The sequence below is a fragment of the Sapajus apella genome, unplaced genomic scaffold (genome assembly GCF_009761245.1).
Source record: "Sapajus apella isolate SASKATOON/1434 unplaced genomic scaffold, GSC_monkey_1.0 scaffold8, whole genome shotgun sequence".
In the NCBI taxonomy this organism is placed as follows: Eukaryota; Metazoa; Chordata; class Mammalia; order Primates; family Cebidae; genus Sapajus; species Sapajus apella.
The window spans coordinates 29,390,859-29,405,284 of record NW_022436948.1 but is presented as its reverse complement, the minus strand read 5'-3'; the positions used below and the strand labels follow the sequence as shown (position 1 = coordinate 29,405,284).

Here is a 14,426-nt window from a genome sequence, read left to right as displayed (position 1 = left end):
CACTTGGGCACAGGGAGGGGAACAGCACTCACTGGGATAGGCAGGGGGATGGAGGGGAGAGGAGGGGAGGATGGGGAGGGATAACACCCGGGAGAAATTGCCTGATGTAGGGGGGGGGGGGGGGGGGGGGGGACGGGGTGGAGACAGCAAACCACCATGGCATGTATGTACCTATGCAACAATCCTGCAGGTAGCAGGATGTGCACATGTACCCCAAATACAATTTTTAAAAAAGTCACAATCTCAAAAAAAAAAAAAAAAAAAATGGGGACACAGGTTTCTAACAGGAAATGGAAAGGGAAGAACTACTGAGTGGAGTGCAAACTCCTCGCCAGGCAGAAAGCAGCTGACTGTACAGACTGTCCCTCCCCATCTCCCTCCACACCTTCTTTCCTCCGGGCCCAACCCGATTCCACCCGCACCCCGCCCCAGGCGCACTGACTGGGACGCCTAGGCAGGGACTAAAGTGACAGCTGACTGTGCCGGGTCGGAGTGCGCGTCCTCCCCGTGCCGGCGCCGCACTGACAGTCCCCTGCCAAAGGAGGTGACAGCCGCAGCCCCGCTCCAGGCCAGCGGCCGGGCGGGTACGATGCTCTCCAGCCTGCGGAGCTGGGGCGCCCGCTGCTCCTACCGGCGCGTCCGCGGGGAGCTGGATGCGCAGGTAAAGTTCGCTGGTCCTTAGGGCAGAGGAGAGGAGGCTGGCCGTGGGGCCACTGTGGTGGGGGAGTGGAAGTGGGGAGAGGTGGGTCCTCGGACCCTGAATGTGGACTGATGAGCCCTTGTTTCAGTCGTCATCACACACGGGGTAGACAGACCTGCAGACTCCCTCAATCCTGAGAGCAGAGCGCAGAGATCAGGGTGGGTGCAGCTTGAGCCAGGGGGAGTTCAGTCTTGGTGGAGCTGGAGGAGAGGAAGAGGAATCTTTGCTTGAAGAGATAAGTAACTCCCCCATAAACAGAACACAGGCCTGTCATCGCTGAAGGCACAGGTTGGGGTGGAATTCTGCAACCAGTGGGTGGTCCAATTAATCCCGCAGAGCATTGGGGATTAATAATACTCAGTGTGGATTTGGGACCCAGGTCTGGGGCAAATCCAGAAACTTCAGACTCTTGATGGTCTTTTGTCCTGGCACAGGATAACTCACGCTTTTACAATGGGAGTCCCGTGCTAAGACTGTAGTGAGAGAAATGAGCCCTTCAGTTGTGTATTAGCAACAATTTTCCTAACAAAAGTTTTGTTTGTTTCTCTTATCATCACTATGCAAGACATGGACTTAGAGACAGCACTGTTGTCCTAACAAAGAAAAACAATATAATTCCAATTCAGTGGCACTTGTTCTAATCCTGGCTTTTTTGGTAACTCTGAGTGTCAAGTAAATGTGACATCTATTCTGATCACATACAAAATCAAACTATAAATTTATTTAAAATTAAGTTACATGTAAACTACTTTTATAAAAGTCTATGAAATAGAAGGGCTAAATAAGTTCCTTGAAAACGTGAAAAATCTCCATCACTATAGTATGCTTTTTTTTACTGTACCATAGAGACGGCAGGCTCAATTGGGTAAACTGCTTTAATATCAGCAAAGGCGACCAAAGGCGGTAAATTATAAACTTGTAGTTGAAAAAGTGTAAAACTCAATTTTGTCACCCAAAATTCTAGCCAGCTCTTTCTCCAGTATTCAAGAAGTGTTTGTTTCCTTGACTATTATTGACCTTTGATAGCCTTCATAGATCAAGAATCCACTTAAACAAGGTTGAAAATCTTCATTTTAATTTCATTCTCTATTTATTATTTCTATGATGCCAAATGTTTTAAAAAGTTGATGGTAGCCAGGCACAGTGGCTCACACCTGTAATCTCAGCACTCTGGGGGGGCCAGACATGGAGGCACCTCATGTAGTCCCAGCTACTTGGAGGGGCTGAGGTGGAAAAATTACTTGAGCCTGGGAAATCAAGTCTGCAGTGAGCCATGTTTGCCCCACTGCACTGAAGCCTGGGCGACATAGTGACACACTAGCTAAAAAGAAAAAAAAAAAAGAAAGTTGATGACTTCAAAATGTATAAGAAACTCTGTTTACTTACATATATTTGTTTTTTGAGATGGAGTCTCACTCTGTTGCCCAAGCTGGAGTGCAGTGGCACGATCTCAGATCACTGCAACCTCTGCCTTCTGGGTTCAAGTGATTCTCCTGCTTCAGCCTCCCGAGTAGCTGGGATTACAGGTGTGTGCCACCATGCCTGGTTAATATTTGTATTTTTAGTAGAGAAGGTGTTAGCCAGGATGGTCTTGATCTTCTGACCTTGTAATTCACTGGCCTCAGCCTCCTAAAGTGCTGGGATTCCAGGCATGAGCGACCGTTCTAACTGAATTTTTATGGCTAACATGGTGACCTGTGAATAGAAGCTTCTACATATTTTTTGTTGGTGGTGATTAGCATCCATCCATTCAGTCGGTCATCCCAAAAATGTTTACTTTAAGCTGGGCTGTGGGCCTAGAGAAACTGGAGATATCTCCAGACACTACAGATAGAGAGAGAAATCAACTATAGTTTCTGTCTTCCAGCAGCACAAAGTCTAGTGAGAGAGAAGCACCTGTAAGGAGATAATGAGAAAAATTCCTTAATATGAGGGTAAAGTCTCTGAATGCCAATCTGGAGGACCTCTTAAGTCCTCCCTGAGGAGTATGTTGAGGTTGCTCTGGTCATATAGAACCTGTATCAGAGCCTTGGACTGGAGTGAAAGGACAGACATTACCAAAGGCACTAAATCCTGAATAGGATTGAAGCACAAGAGCCTGGAGAAGGGAAGCAGAAGGAAGTGGGTGAGAGGAAAGGTGTAGGTAGTGAAACACAGTGTTGCCTGGGTACAGAGGTGAGAGTGTAGAATCACAACTGTGGGACAGAATAAACTAAGTGGTTTAGATCATGTTTCTAATACTTTGTTGCAAGATCTTAGGCTAGTTTCTTAAACTCTGAGCATTACTTTCCATTTCTATAAAATAAGGGTGATAAAAATTATTACACCATAAAAGTATTTTACATTTAGTGAAATAACATACTTAGTACAGAATTTAGCACATCTTTAGTGATTTTAAAAATGTAAGTTTTATCTGGCTGGGCATGTTGGCTCACACCTGTGATTCCAGCACTTTGGGAGGCCAAGGTAGGTGGATCACCTGAGGTCAGGAGTTCGAGACCAGCTTGGCCAACATGGTGAAACCCCGTCTCTACTAAAAAAAAAAAACAAAAAATTAGCTAGTTGTGGGAGTGAGCACCTATAATCTTAGCTGCTCAGGAGGCTGAGGCAGGAGAATTGCTTGAACTTGGGAGGCAGAGGTTGCAGTGAGCAGAGATAGTGCCACTGCACTCCAGCCTGAGCGACAGAGCCAGACTCCATGTCAATAAAAAAAGGTAAGTTGTTTTCAATTTCTGGAAGTTTTCCCTTCTCTACGAGCATCTATTTCACTTTCCAGTAACCTCCTCCACTATTCCCAGAATTCTCCTATAAAATCCACAAAGGAAGCTTCTGAAATTAGGCATTATGGGATATCAGTAAACATAGCAATGTGTCACACAAACCATATTGCCATAAGGCCACATCTCCACTTTAAACCCAAGGAAGCTTGAAACCTCACAGTTCTGAACCCTGGCCACCTATGATCTGGTGGTCTAAACACTTCTTGTTCCTCTGCCATAATCCAGAAATAACAGGACCTCCATTCTAGTGAAAATTGCTCATAAGTCAGCAATGTCAAGGTATGTTTATGGAATGAATGCCTACTACAAACTCAGTAGTAAATAAATACAATAGATGATAAAACAGTTTAAACAAGGCCTGTAGGGGACACAGGGAAATGAGAAACTCACCTGGGGTCAATTAGGTCTGCAGACAAGAATTGCTGTCAGATTGAGAACAAATGAGTTAGAAAGATGATAAATATTTAATGGAGAAAATGGGAGTAAATTAGAACATTAAAAGACACTCAGAATTGTCATGTTCTATTTTTCTACATAAACATTACTATTTGCAATACATAATCAACTCAGTAATATCCATAATATGAATTCAGTAATTATCAATGTATTATAAAATCATTTGCACATTCTTGGTGCTTGGTAAGGATTAATTCCCTTCATCAGACTTAAAAAAAAAAAAAAAAAAAAAACCTGGCTGCTATTTCTTCTGGGAAGTAAAGTATGGTTGGGCTTTACTGCGCTTCAGCGTAAGATACCTGGTTCATACCTAAAGAGGCTATTTACTAGAAAATATAAAGGGCTTCATATAAGATGGTCCTAGAAAAAATGGTCCTAGAGGGAATGCTAATCCAAATATTGAGTTCTTAGTCTGCTAAAAAAGCCATTTGCAGTAGCTTTGCAAGGCTTAGGCACCTAAAACAACAACCATGTTATTTAGTTCACTATTCTTTGGGTCAGCTGGACTGTGTCCTTGTTTGGGTCAGTTTGATGGCTAACTTCTGAGATCTCTTATGCATAGGATTGTTGTGAGAACTAAACACAGTGACAGTGATTCTACAATGATTGTAGAATCAGCTGGCAGATGGGCTGGTAGTGAGTTAATCTAGAACCACCTTACTCCTTTGTCTGGCAGTTTCAAGCTATTGGCCAGAGTGTAACAGACCATCAGATGAGTGCCTCATTTCTCCTCCATATGATCTGCCATCCTTCGGCAGCCTAACGCCAGCTCAGGTACTTGGTGCATTCAATGTTCTAGGCACAGAAGGAGCCAAAGCATTACGGCATTTGAGGCTTAGAAATGGAGCTCTTTCAATGTCACTCCTGTTGTATTTCCGTGACCAAAACAAGACACAATGCCAGCCCAGATACAAGGGGTAGAAGTAGATTCCACCTCTTGATGGGAAAAGCTGCAAAGAATTGGTAGCCATTTACAATTTTCCACAAAATTAACGTGTTTTGGATATGAATCAGATCCTTTCATTGGTGGCAAATTATCAAATTAGCAACTCCCTGTGAAATTTGAACTTATAAAATATGTCCTCTAGGTTAATTAATGAATTTTTATAACATCTTTTCCAATAATTTCTGTTCTTATTTCTGTGGGTTTTTTTTTGGGGGGGGGGGGTGGGTTTTTTTTTTTTTTTTTTTGAGATGGAGTCTCGTTCTGTTGCCCTGGCTGGAATACAGTGGCACAATCTTGGCTCACTGCAACCTCCACCTCCTGGGTTTCAAGTAATTCTCTACCTCAGCCTAACCAGTACCTGGGATTAAAGGTGCCCACCACCATGCCTGGCTAATTTTTGTATTTTTACTAGGACAGGGTTTCACCATCTTGGCCAGGCTGGTTTTGAACTCTTGGCCTCATGATCCAAAGTGCTGGGATTACAGGCATGAGCCACTGCGCCTGGCCTTAATTTTTAAATAATATGTTTGGTAACAATAGTGATTACAATTTTATTGTTCATATTTTTGAGTCATTGTTTTGAGCTAATGGTGTGATAAGTATTCTATATTTAGTGCTTGCAACAATCTTATAATGATAGATACCATTTTGGTAAATTGTACATATCTTACATGATTTATATAATTTTCTATAACACAGAAAACAGATTTAGAGTCGATTATGTTTTCTCTTCTATACTTTGGGCATTTTGTTGTATAGAATGAAATTTGGATTTACTCATTCCTTCTAGCTTCACAATTTTTTAAATTGGTAAACATTGAATATGGAACCAGAGCTTAGTTAAGGAAGATCAGTGCAAAATTTCTCAAATTTAGACAGTTTATAAAAATCAAAATTAATTTGATGACCAGTCTTACTTTTCAAAATTCATAGAGATTGATGCTGACTATAAAAACACAAAATGATTATTTTTGAGGTCTTCTTTTTTTAAACCTCTTTTCTATTGGTTAAACCAACATAGTAAATGGGAAAATTTTATGGAAATTTTATAATCCAGCCCAAAATAACATGTAATAGTGACAAATATGTAATTGTGCATATAATTACAAAAATATGTAAGCACATACAGAACTACAACAAATACATATGATAGTCTCTTATTTTTCTATTTTTTCAGGAAAAGAAAGCTATCTTTAGCAATTTAAATGCTTTAAATTTAGCTTATATATACATATACATATATAATACATATATGTATATATTATTCACTTATACTGTCATATAATTATATTAATCATAAATAGCCAATATGGGCTAATAAGTTCAAAGAACTGACCCTCTGTATGTGTACATATATATACATAGTATATGTACATATATGTGTGTATGTATATATATTGTGTATAAACACATATAATTGTAAATTTACATTTCTAAAATCTCTCTCTATATATGTATACATATATGTACATATTATTTTTTCCACCATGATTTATTGCTACGTGCACCATCATAATGTTGAGGGAAACCTTGAAATTCCTCTAGTCCAACCACCATCCAAGAATATCTTAAGTATATTTCTTAAGAATTATGACAGCAATATAATCTGTAACCATTAGTAGAATAAGTCATTTCAGATTTACTTTTCTGAAAAAAATATTTTAAATATAAATTAAAAACATTTACTTTATACACCACTTGCATATTTTTTCTTTTCAGAAATGCAGTCCGGAGAAAAGTGCCTCATTTTTCAGTAAAGTGACATATTCCTGGTTTAGCAGGTAGGAATTTTATTAATACATTTGTAGCATAACTCACTGAAAAAGATCACAAGGGAAATGACAACTGAATGTTACTCCTTCAATCTCAATGTGGATAGTTTGTACAAAGTTGTCTCATATTATTTATTACACAGAATCACAGGTAAAAACACACTAAGTAGTTCCACAGGTAACAGTACCAGTATTCCTCCAATATGCCTGTCCCTTTATAGGGTTTTTATGTCATTAGCATTAGGGAAGGACAGAAAAATGAACTTCTTTTTTATCATCAAGTATATGCTACCCACTTTGTGTTTATTATTTCATTTAATTCTCCCCCAAGTGCTATGAGATAGGCATTTGCATGAGAAAAATTTTGGCTCAGGAAAGGAAAGCACCTGTCCATTGACACCCAAGTAGGAGCAAGTACGTGTTTTAAACCAATTTCTGCTGAGTTCATGTTTTATGCTTTATTTTTGCTATGTCATTCTATTTTTGTTAGGAATGCTCTCATATATACTCATATGTTACTTTGAAAACACACACACACACAGCCCTAATCATTTTATAAGACATCTATTATGCTTTTTCTCATAGACTAACTCATCCATAATGTATGATGAGGGCTCAGAATTTCCTCAGGACATATCATTGTGAACTCTGATTTTAACACAGAAATTAAATATATTGAATGGGAAGAGTTGATGTTTTCTTATTTTATAAATTCAGAGGCTTTCTTTAGAAATGTATTTTTTTTTCCCCCATAACAGAAAGTCCATGATAATATGAAGTTAAATTTGTCTTTCTAGCTTTATGCCCCTTGTTCTACAGTCCATAGAAACAAAATTGCTCAATTTTATCTACAGACATGTTCTCAAGAGTAGATTAATATTTTAAAAGGTGATTGGCTACTAGATGCCCCAAACTCTGCTAATCTTCAAAAATGCAGAGATAAATGACTTAATTTCTGTCTTCTAGGAATTCACAGTAGAATTAAAAAGATTAAAAAGTATACCACCATTATGAAAAAATAGGGGAAAAGGCAACATAAGCATAACTGACAAACACAAATTTTCAGTAGAATCATCTAACCAAGTTTGCATCATTAGGGACTGTTTCACACATACCAATACTTTCACTTAACATTTAAAGATGTACAGGAGTGAGTAACATGGTACTCCGAGTTGAGCAAATACGATGTGAAAACCACATAATAAAAGGTAGGAAAGAACTGGCTGTAAGGTTTAGATGTGGGTTCAAATTGGGAAATTTTTAATTTTTGAGATACATTTGAAGCATCACATGAACAGGAGTTTAGATATGTGGCTTCCGGGCTTAGAATAAACCTTTGACCTATAGATATGGATTTGGGAGTCATTGACTAGAGGACAGTAGTTTAAGCTATCAGTATGAATGAGACTGCCCACAAAAGGAACCCATTGAATAGGCTAAACAAATGGAACATTGGCAATCCTCAGTATTTAAATGGCAAGAGAAGGAGTAGCCTACAAAGGAAGCTAAGTAAAGCTGCTCCGAATGTATTATAAGAGAAGTATCTGATAAAACAGTGTGAGTGAAAGGTAAGAAAAGAGAAACTGTCAAGAAAGGAGAAATATAAAGTGGCCAATAGGGACAAATACTGAAAAGTGGTAAATCAAAATAATAGCTGCATATTCTCCATTAAATTTGGCAACATGAAGATCATTGGTGAATTTTTAAAATCAATTGAAGTATGTGTATACTTGTGAGCAAATTCTTGGGCAGAAGGGGTTAAATTGTGGTAAGATTTCCAAGTTACACACATCTAGGAATCTCTTAAAGAGGATGGCAAAACTATGTAACATTAAGCTGTACACTAGAAAAAAGAAAGATTAGATAGAAATCTGAATGTGAGCTATTTACATTTAAGGATTTTAATTCTCCAAATTTGTATATGTATAGAAATGTTTTCAACCCTGAATTTTGTTTATAGAGGAGTTGAGAGGAAGAGTAATACCTATCCCAGCTTTAAAAAATTTCAGTCTCATTTTAAAGGCATGGGTATCATAGAATTTTAATAATACAAATAAAATCAATTTTAAATACATGTAATTTTAAAGTTTGATTATCAAACTATAAAACTATATGCATATATATTAAATATTGTAAACATTATTTTAGCATTCCTAAAATAAGGAGCTGAAATTAAGTTTAATAAGCAAGATGAGATATGGCAAATCTTCAAATATGACAACCTATTATTTTGAAATCCACATTTTAAATCAATCAAACAAACCATCAAGCTCTAACTGTGAATATCATATTTATTTTCTGTTTAATTTGAATATCTCACAACTAGATACAAAATATTTTCATAGAATATTGTCATCCAGAACTGTCATTGGCATGGATCTAATCCGATTTATTATGTGTGATTAAACAATTGTATTTGAAACATAACTATTGTTAAAGAGAATGTCCCTTTGAAGACAAAGATTAATTGTATTTTCAAATCTGTCTTTGGAGTTAGAGAATAGTGTCAAATTATTTCCTAGAACAAATTCAAGCATCTATAATTATATGAATAACTCAATTAAAAGTGCTCAGATGTCACAATAATTAAAAATTATATACTTGTGAGCCTTAATTCCTAAGACAATAGCTGTCTAGATCATTCTGATGATCAAATAATTACCAAGCCTTTATTAGCAAATATAATTTGTCACCAGTGGAAATTATCATGGCTAGAGATACACATGGAAAAATGTAGTAAGAGTTTTCATAGGTCACTATTGTGTCATTATTTTAACCAGATACACTATTCAATATGTCCTTTTTCTCACCTATTAATAAAATTTATACATTAACCAACTTCTTCCCATTCTATAATTTTTGGCCAGATTAATTTATTTTCTTTTCCCATAACATAATAACCTCTTTCCAGAAATGTTTTAAAAGGTGATTAATAGTAATAAAATCAATAATGCTACTATATATTTATACTTTCTAAGCATTCAGATATTATTCACCTATAAATGTTGTATTTCAGCTTATTTTTCTAAAAGAATGCTACTGTTTTTCTATTCTCTTCACATGAGTTGGCTAGGATATTTATGCACACTTGTTAATTCTAAATATAGTCAAAATTCTCTCTGAGATAATAAAATTCAACAGTGGAAGTTGTATCAGTCAGTTCTCATGCTGCTATGAAGAAATACCTGAGACCAGGTAATTTAAAAGGGAAAAAGGTTTAATTGACTCACAGTTTCACAGATAGGAGAAGGCCTCAGGAAACTTACAATCATGGCAAAAGGGAAAGCAAACATGTCCTTCTCCACATGGTGGCAGGAAGAAGTGCCAAGCAAAGAGGGAAAAGCCCCTTATAAAACTATCAGATCTTGGGTAAACTCACTCACTATCATGAGAACAGCATTATGAGGGTAAACACCACTATGATTCAGTTACCTCCCACCAGGTCCCTCCCATAACATGTGGGGATTACAGGAATTGCAATTCAAAATGAGATTTGGGTGGAAACAAGGCTAAGCCGTATCAGAAGTAATACATTTCACTGTCTGTTTTTTTGCTAAGTTATCCTTGGTTTGTTTTACGTATAAAACACTGTGACCAGTTTCTGAAGTTATTAATGTTTAACTGTCTGTAAAAATGAGAAATTAATTCTTTTCTGTCTGATTTGGGGAGTTTTGAGAATCAAATTCATTGACAGGACTGTCCTTTGAAAAGAAACTGTAATCCCAGCACTTTGGGAGGCCGAGTAGATCAGGAGGTCAGGAGTTCAAAACCAGCCTGGCCAAGATGGTGAAACCCCATCTCTACTAAAAATACAAAAAATCAGCCAGGCATGGTGGCACACACTTGTAATCCCAGCTACTCGGGAGGTTGAGGTAGAAAATTGCTGAAACCCATGAGGCGGAGATCGCAGTGAACTCCAGCCTGAGTGACAGAGGGAGACTCCATCTCAAACAAAAACAAAAACAAGGAAAGAAAGAAAAGAAACATCATTCTAAAAATATGAGATGCATGTGTAAACTTTATTGTTGTTTTAGGAATAAAGCCCACAGGTTGATGGGACCTGGTATGTGTTACACATTTCACTTACTGAGACAGCCAACTCTTGGTCCTCGTTGTTTCCCAAAGAGCTGCCTCAACATTTGAATTCAATAAGTACCACTTCCTCATCACTTCCTTGCTTATTCTTTTTCCAAACTCTTGTGTGAGAAGGTAAGGCCAGTCATGTGATCAGAGTGTATCAGGAAAGAGCAAAAGATGGTGGCGGTAGGCATGCATCTGGTAAAAAAGTCAAGATAGTTAAACCACCAAGCCATGAGAGTCACAATCAATTCAGCTTAAGTGTCACTTTTAGATGCTGCATTATTTGGAGACTCAGCATGAAAGCCAGAGGTCACTTTTCCCTGAACCAAAACTGCTGAGTTTTGCACACTTCTAACTCAAAATGCTGAGGCAGTAAATGTTGTTAAAAATGCTTTTCTAGAAGTCAATGGAGTCTTATTTTGAAAATGAATATTTATTTTATGGAATGAAATAGAACTTAATATGACATGAAAGTAGTTTATTGCTTAATATGTTTTTAAAAGTGCACTGCAGGAAAATGTCCAGCATATTTGAGCCATCAGAAACATAATTACTGAAAGTCCTTTCTTATTACATTTAAACCTTTTTGTTAAATTTGAATTGTGGTAAGATATTATCAATTATTCTAAAAGTAAAATAAAATATAGTGGAGACTCTTGTTACCACAGGGTTTAAATTTATCCCAGAGTCAATCAACTGAGATTTTTTAGTAACAAGGCCAATGAAAGCAGTCCCAGTTTGGAGAAGTTTAAGCCATTGTTACAGTCCCCTGGGCTAATAATACACTTATAATGGAGAGAACTTAGGCTATATGATCAGAAGGCCTGGATTTAAATATGAGTTTAATTTCTTGCTGAACAAGTCATGTCACCAAAGTCACAAACTATATCTGACTTATATCACTTCAGAATGCGTTTGACTTCAAGTAACAGAATAGCGAAATAATAATAATTTTAGAAATCAGGTATTTATTTTTTTATGTTATTGGGAAGAAGGTGTTACTGAAAATAGGATGTTGAACTATCTCAGAAGTGTTATAAAAGGCCCAGGCTAGGCCTGTCATGGCGGGTCACACCTGTAATCCCAGCACTTTGGGAGGCAAAGGCAGGTGGATCACTTGAGGCCAAGAGTTCAAGACTGCCTGACCAACATGGCAAAACCCTGTCTCTACCAAAAATACAAAAACTATACAGGAGTGGTGGTGTGCGCCAGCAATCCCAGCAACTTGGGAGGCTGAGGCATGAGAATTGCTTGAACCAAGGAGGCAGAGGCTGCAGTGAGCCAACGTTGCTCACTGCACTCCAGCCTGGGTGACAGAGCGAGAGTCTGTGTCAAAAAAAAAAAAAAAAAAAAAGGCTCAGGGTTTTTCTGTCTTTCCACTTCCCATCCTTATTATTTGGCTTTTCATCCATGGTGACAAAAATGGCTTTTTTATCTCAGAGCATCATGCCTTCAAAGGACAAAGGGAAGTGGAAGGGAGGCAAAATGTTTCCTCCTTTTGAAGTTCCAGGCTTTCATTTGAATAAGAAGTTCTTCCCGGCAGATACTTGTTTAGGTATTGTTAGCCATAACTCAATTATATTATTAGTCCCAAGCAGAGGGTAATGAGATTACCAGGACTGGTTTAGACCAATCACAGTTCATAACTCTGTGGCTAAGATAAGACTTTACCATGAGTTCAAGAGATTTTCAACTGAATAAATATAAGATCCCCGTTAGCAGAAACACAGTAGAGCAGAGCTGTAGGTAAGTACAATTCATTGTCTCCCACAGTAAATTTTGTGGTAAAACTACACTATGCATCTTGTTTGCCTACTAGTTTAGACCCATTGTTCTTGCATAATTATTCACAGTGTCACTTGGGATAAACTCACTGAATGGAGGAGGCTTGATAAATTAAGAGGCTTGTGGAGACTTATCTTGCTTCTTAAGGCGTGAATTCAGAAACTGTACTCAGATTGGCCATATTCTCTTGGTCAGAAGGCCAAGGCCAAAGCTTATGGGACAGAGACAAGTACTACATATTGAGTTGTACAATCTACAAAGTCAAGTGGCAAATTGTGTAGAAAGTCCTAGTGGAACAGAAGAAATTGCAAATGCAGAGGTTGGATCCATGGCCCCTCCAATACAAGCATAAAAGCAAACACAAGCACAGTAGAAAATTTCCCCAGCTACCAAGTGGGTACCAAGTACCAACCAGGCGGGTACTTGGTAGCTGGGGAAATATTCTACTGTGAAAGTTTGCTATTTAAGTTTCAGCAAGTGAGGTGAAGTAGTGAATGAGGTAAGTGGTACATTTCTCAAATATAAGACGAATAAATGAAATCAGTGTTTCATTGAATAATTGGATGTCTAAACAGCATTTATAAAAACTATACATGATTACTTGTATAATCTATTACTTGTAAAATCTATTACTAATCTAATCTATTACTTGTAAAAACTATACATGATACATGAATCATGTATTATAAAAGCTATACATGATTACAACATTATTGACCTCCAGGATAAAACCATATGATTTTTTAAACACGTAACATAGTCATTGTATTTTGATCAGTAAAATAATTTATAAATCAAGGAATGAAATAACTTCATGATGACAATTTATTTTTAGCTTATTATTTGTTTTGCTATGGTGTTTACCTTACTTTTTCACCTTTAGAGTAATTGCTTTAGGCTATAAGAGACCTTTGGAAAGAGAAGATCTTTTTGAACTAAATGAAAGTGACTCCTCCTACACTGTGTGTCCCATCTTTGAAAAACAATGGAGAAAGGAAGTTTTAAGGACTAAAGAGAGGCAAAAAGTTAAGGTAATTAATTACAAAGTTCTATTAAATTCTGACATAATTACTACTGGAAAACTAGATCAAGATTTTTTTCAAGTATGAGGTGCTATTATTAATATAGAAATTCTTAAAATGTGTGAAATGACAATCTACTTTTATAAGCATAGTTTGTTGCTATTGCAGCCCATTTCTGTCTTCCAACTACTCAACATTCCTTCTCTTTAATGTTCATTTATAATGTGTTGATATGCATGTATGTATCATTTGGCTTCTTACCAGTGGTGACAAAGATAGCTTCTGTATCTCAGAGCATCACATCTATTGTTCAAAGCAAATTATATGGTGGTCAAAATTAAAGTTTATGGGAGCAGGAGCAGATACTCCACATCTAGCATCATATATGCATATACATATATATTATTTTCCGACTTCTCCAAAGGAAATAGAATTTGGAGATAAAAACTGTATTTATATTAATTAATTAGTTTCAAAACTCACAAAAATAATAAAATGTAGCTATTGTACTTGCCCTTTTATGCCATGTGGTATAAATAATGCCACCTACCCTCCCAATGATATGGGCCATAATTTCAAGTTTAACTGATTTATTCCTTTCTTATTACCGTATTGTCTTTAGAGCACACTGTTAATTGTATGATTAGTTTATATATATTTTATTTTATAAATATTAGTTGTGTCCAATTTTCTCATTGTTTCTATTTTCTTCAATTATGTAGGCATCTTTTCATAAAGAGGCAGATACCACGAAGCCATCCCTACTCTATGCCTTGTGGAATACCTTTAAGTCTGTCCTGATTCAAGTTGCCTTACTTAAAGTGTTTGCTGATATTTTATCCTTCACTAGCCCACTCATAATGAAGTAAGTTAAATTCTGGTGGG

General features: G+C 37.1%; 1 protein-coding gene across 2 annotated transcripts in view; it reads left to right on the top strand.

Moving 5' to 3' along the window:
* The first annotated feature begins 367 nt into the window (after window positions 1-367).
* The window catches only part of LOC116550966 (canalicular multispecific organic anion transporter 1-like), an 85,866-nt gene continuing 71,807 nt past the window's right edge, over window positions 368-14,426 (top strand). Inside the window, exons 1-4 of one of the 2 annotated variants that reach the window (XM_032277175.1) lie at window positions 368-661; window positions 6,602-6,663; window positions 13,403-13,550; window positions 14,264-14,406. In XM_032277175.1, coding sequence (XP_032133066.1) covers window positions 590-661; window positions 6,602-6,663; window positions 13,403-13,550; window positions 14,264-14,406 — 425 coding nt within the window. In that variant the 5' untranslated portion in view covers window positions 368-589. Of the gene's footprint in view, window positions 662-6,601; window positions 6,664-13,402; window positions 13,551-14,263; window positions 14,407-14,426 lie in introns of those variants that run through there. The other variant, XM_032277176.1, reaches the window with a different exon arrangement.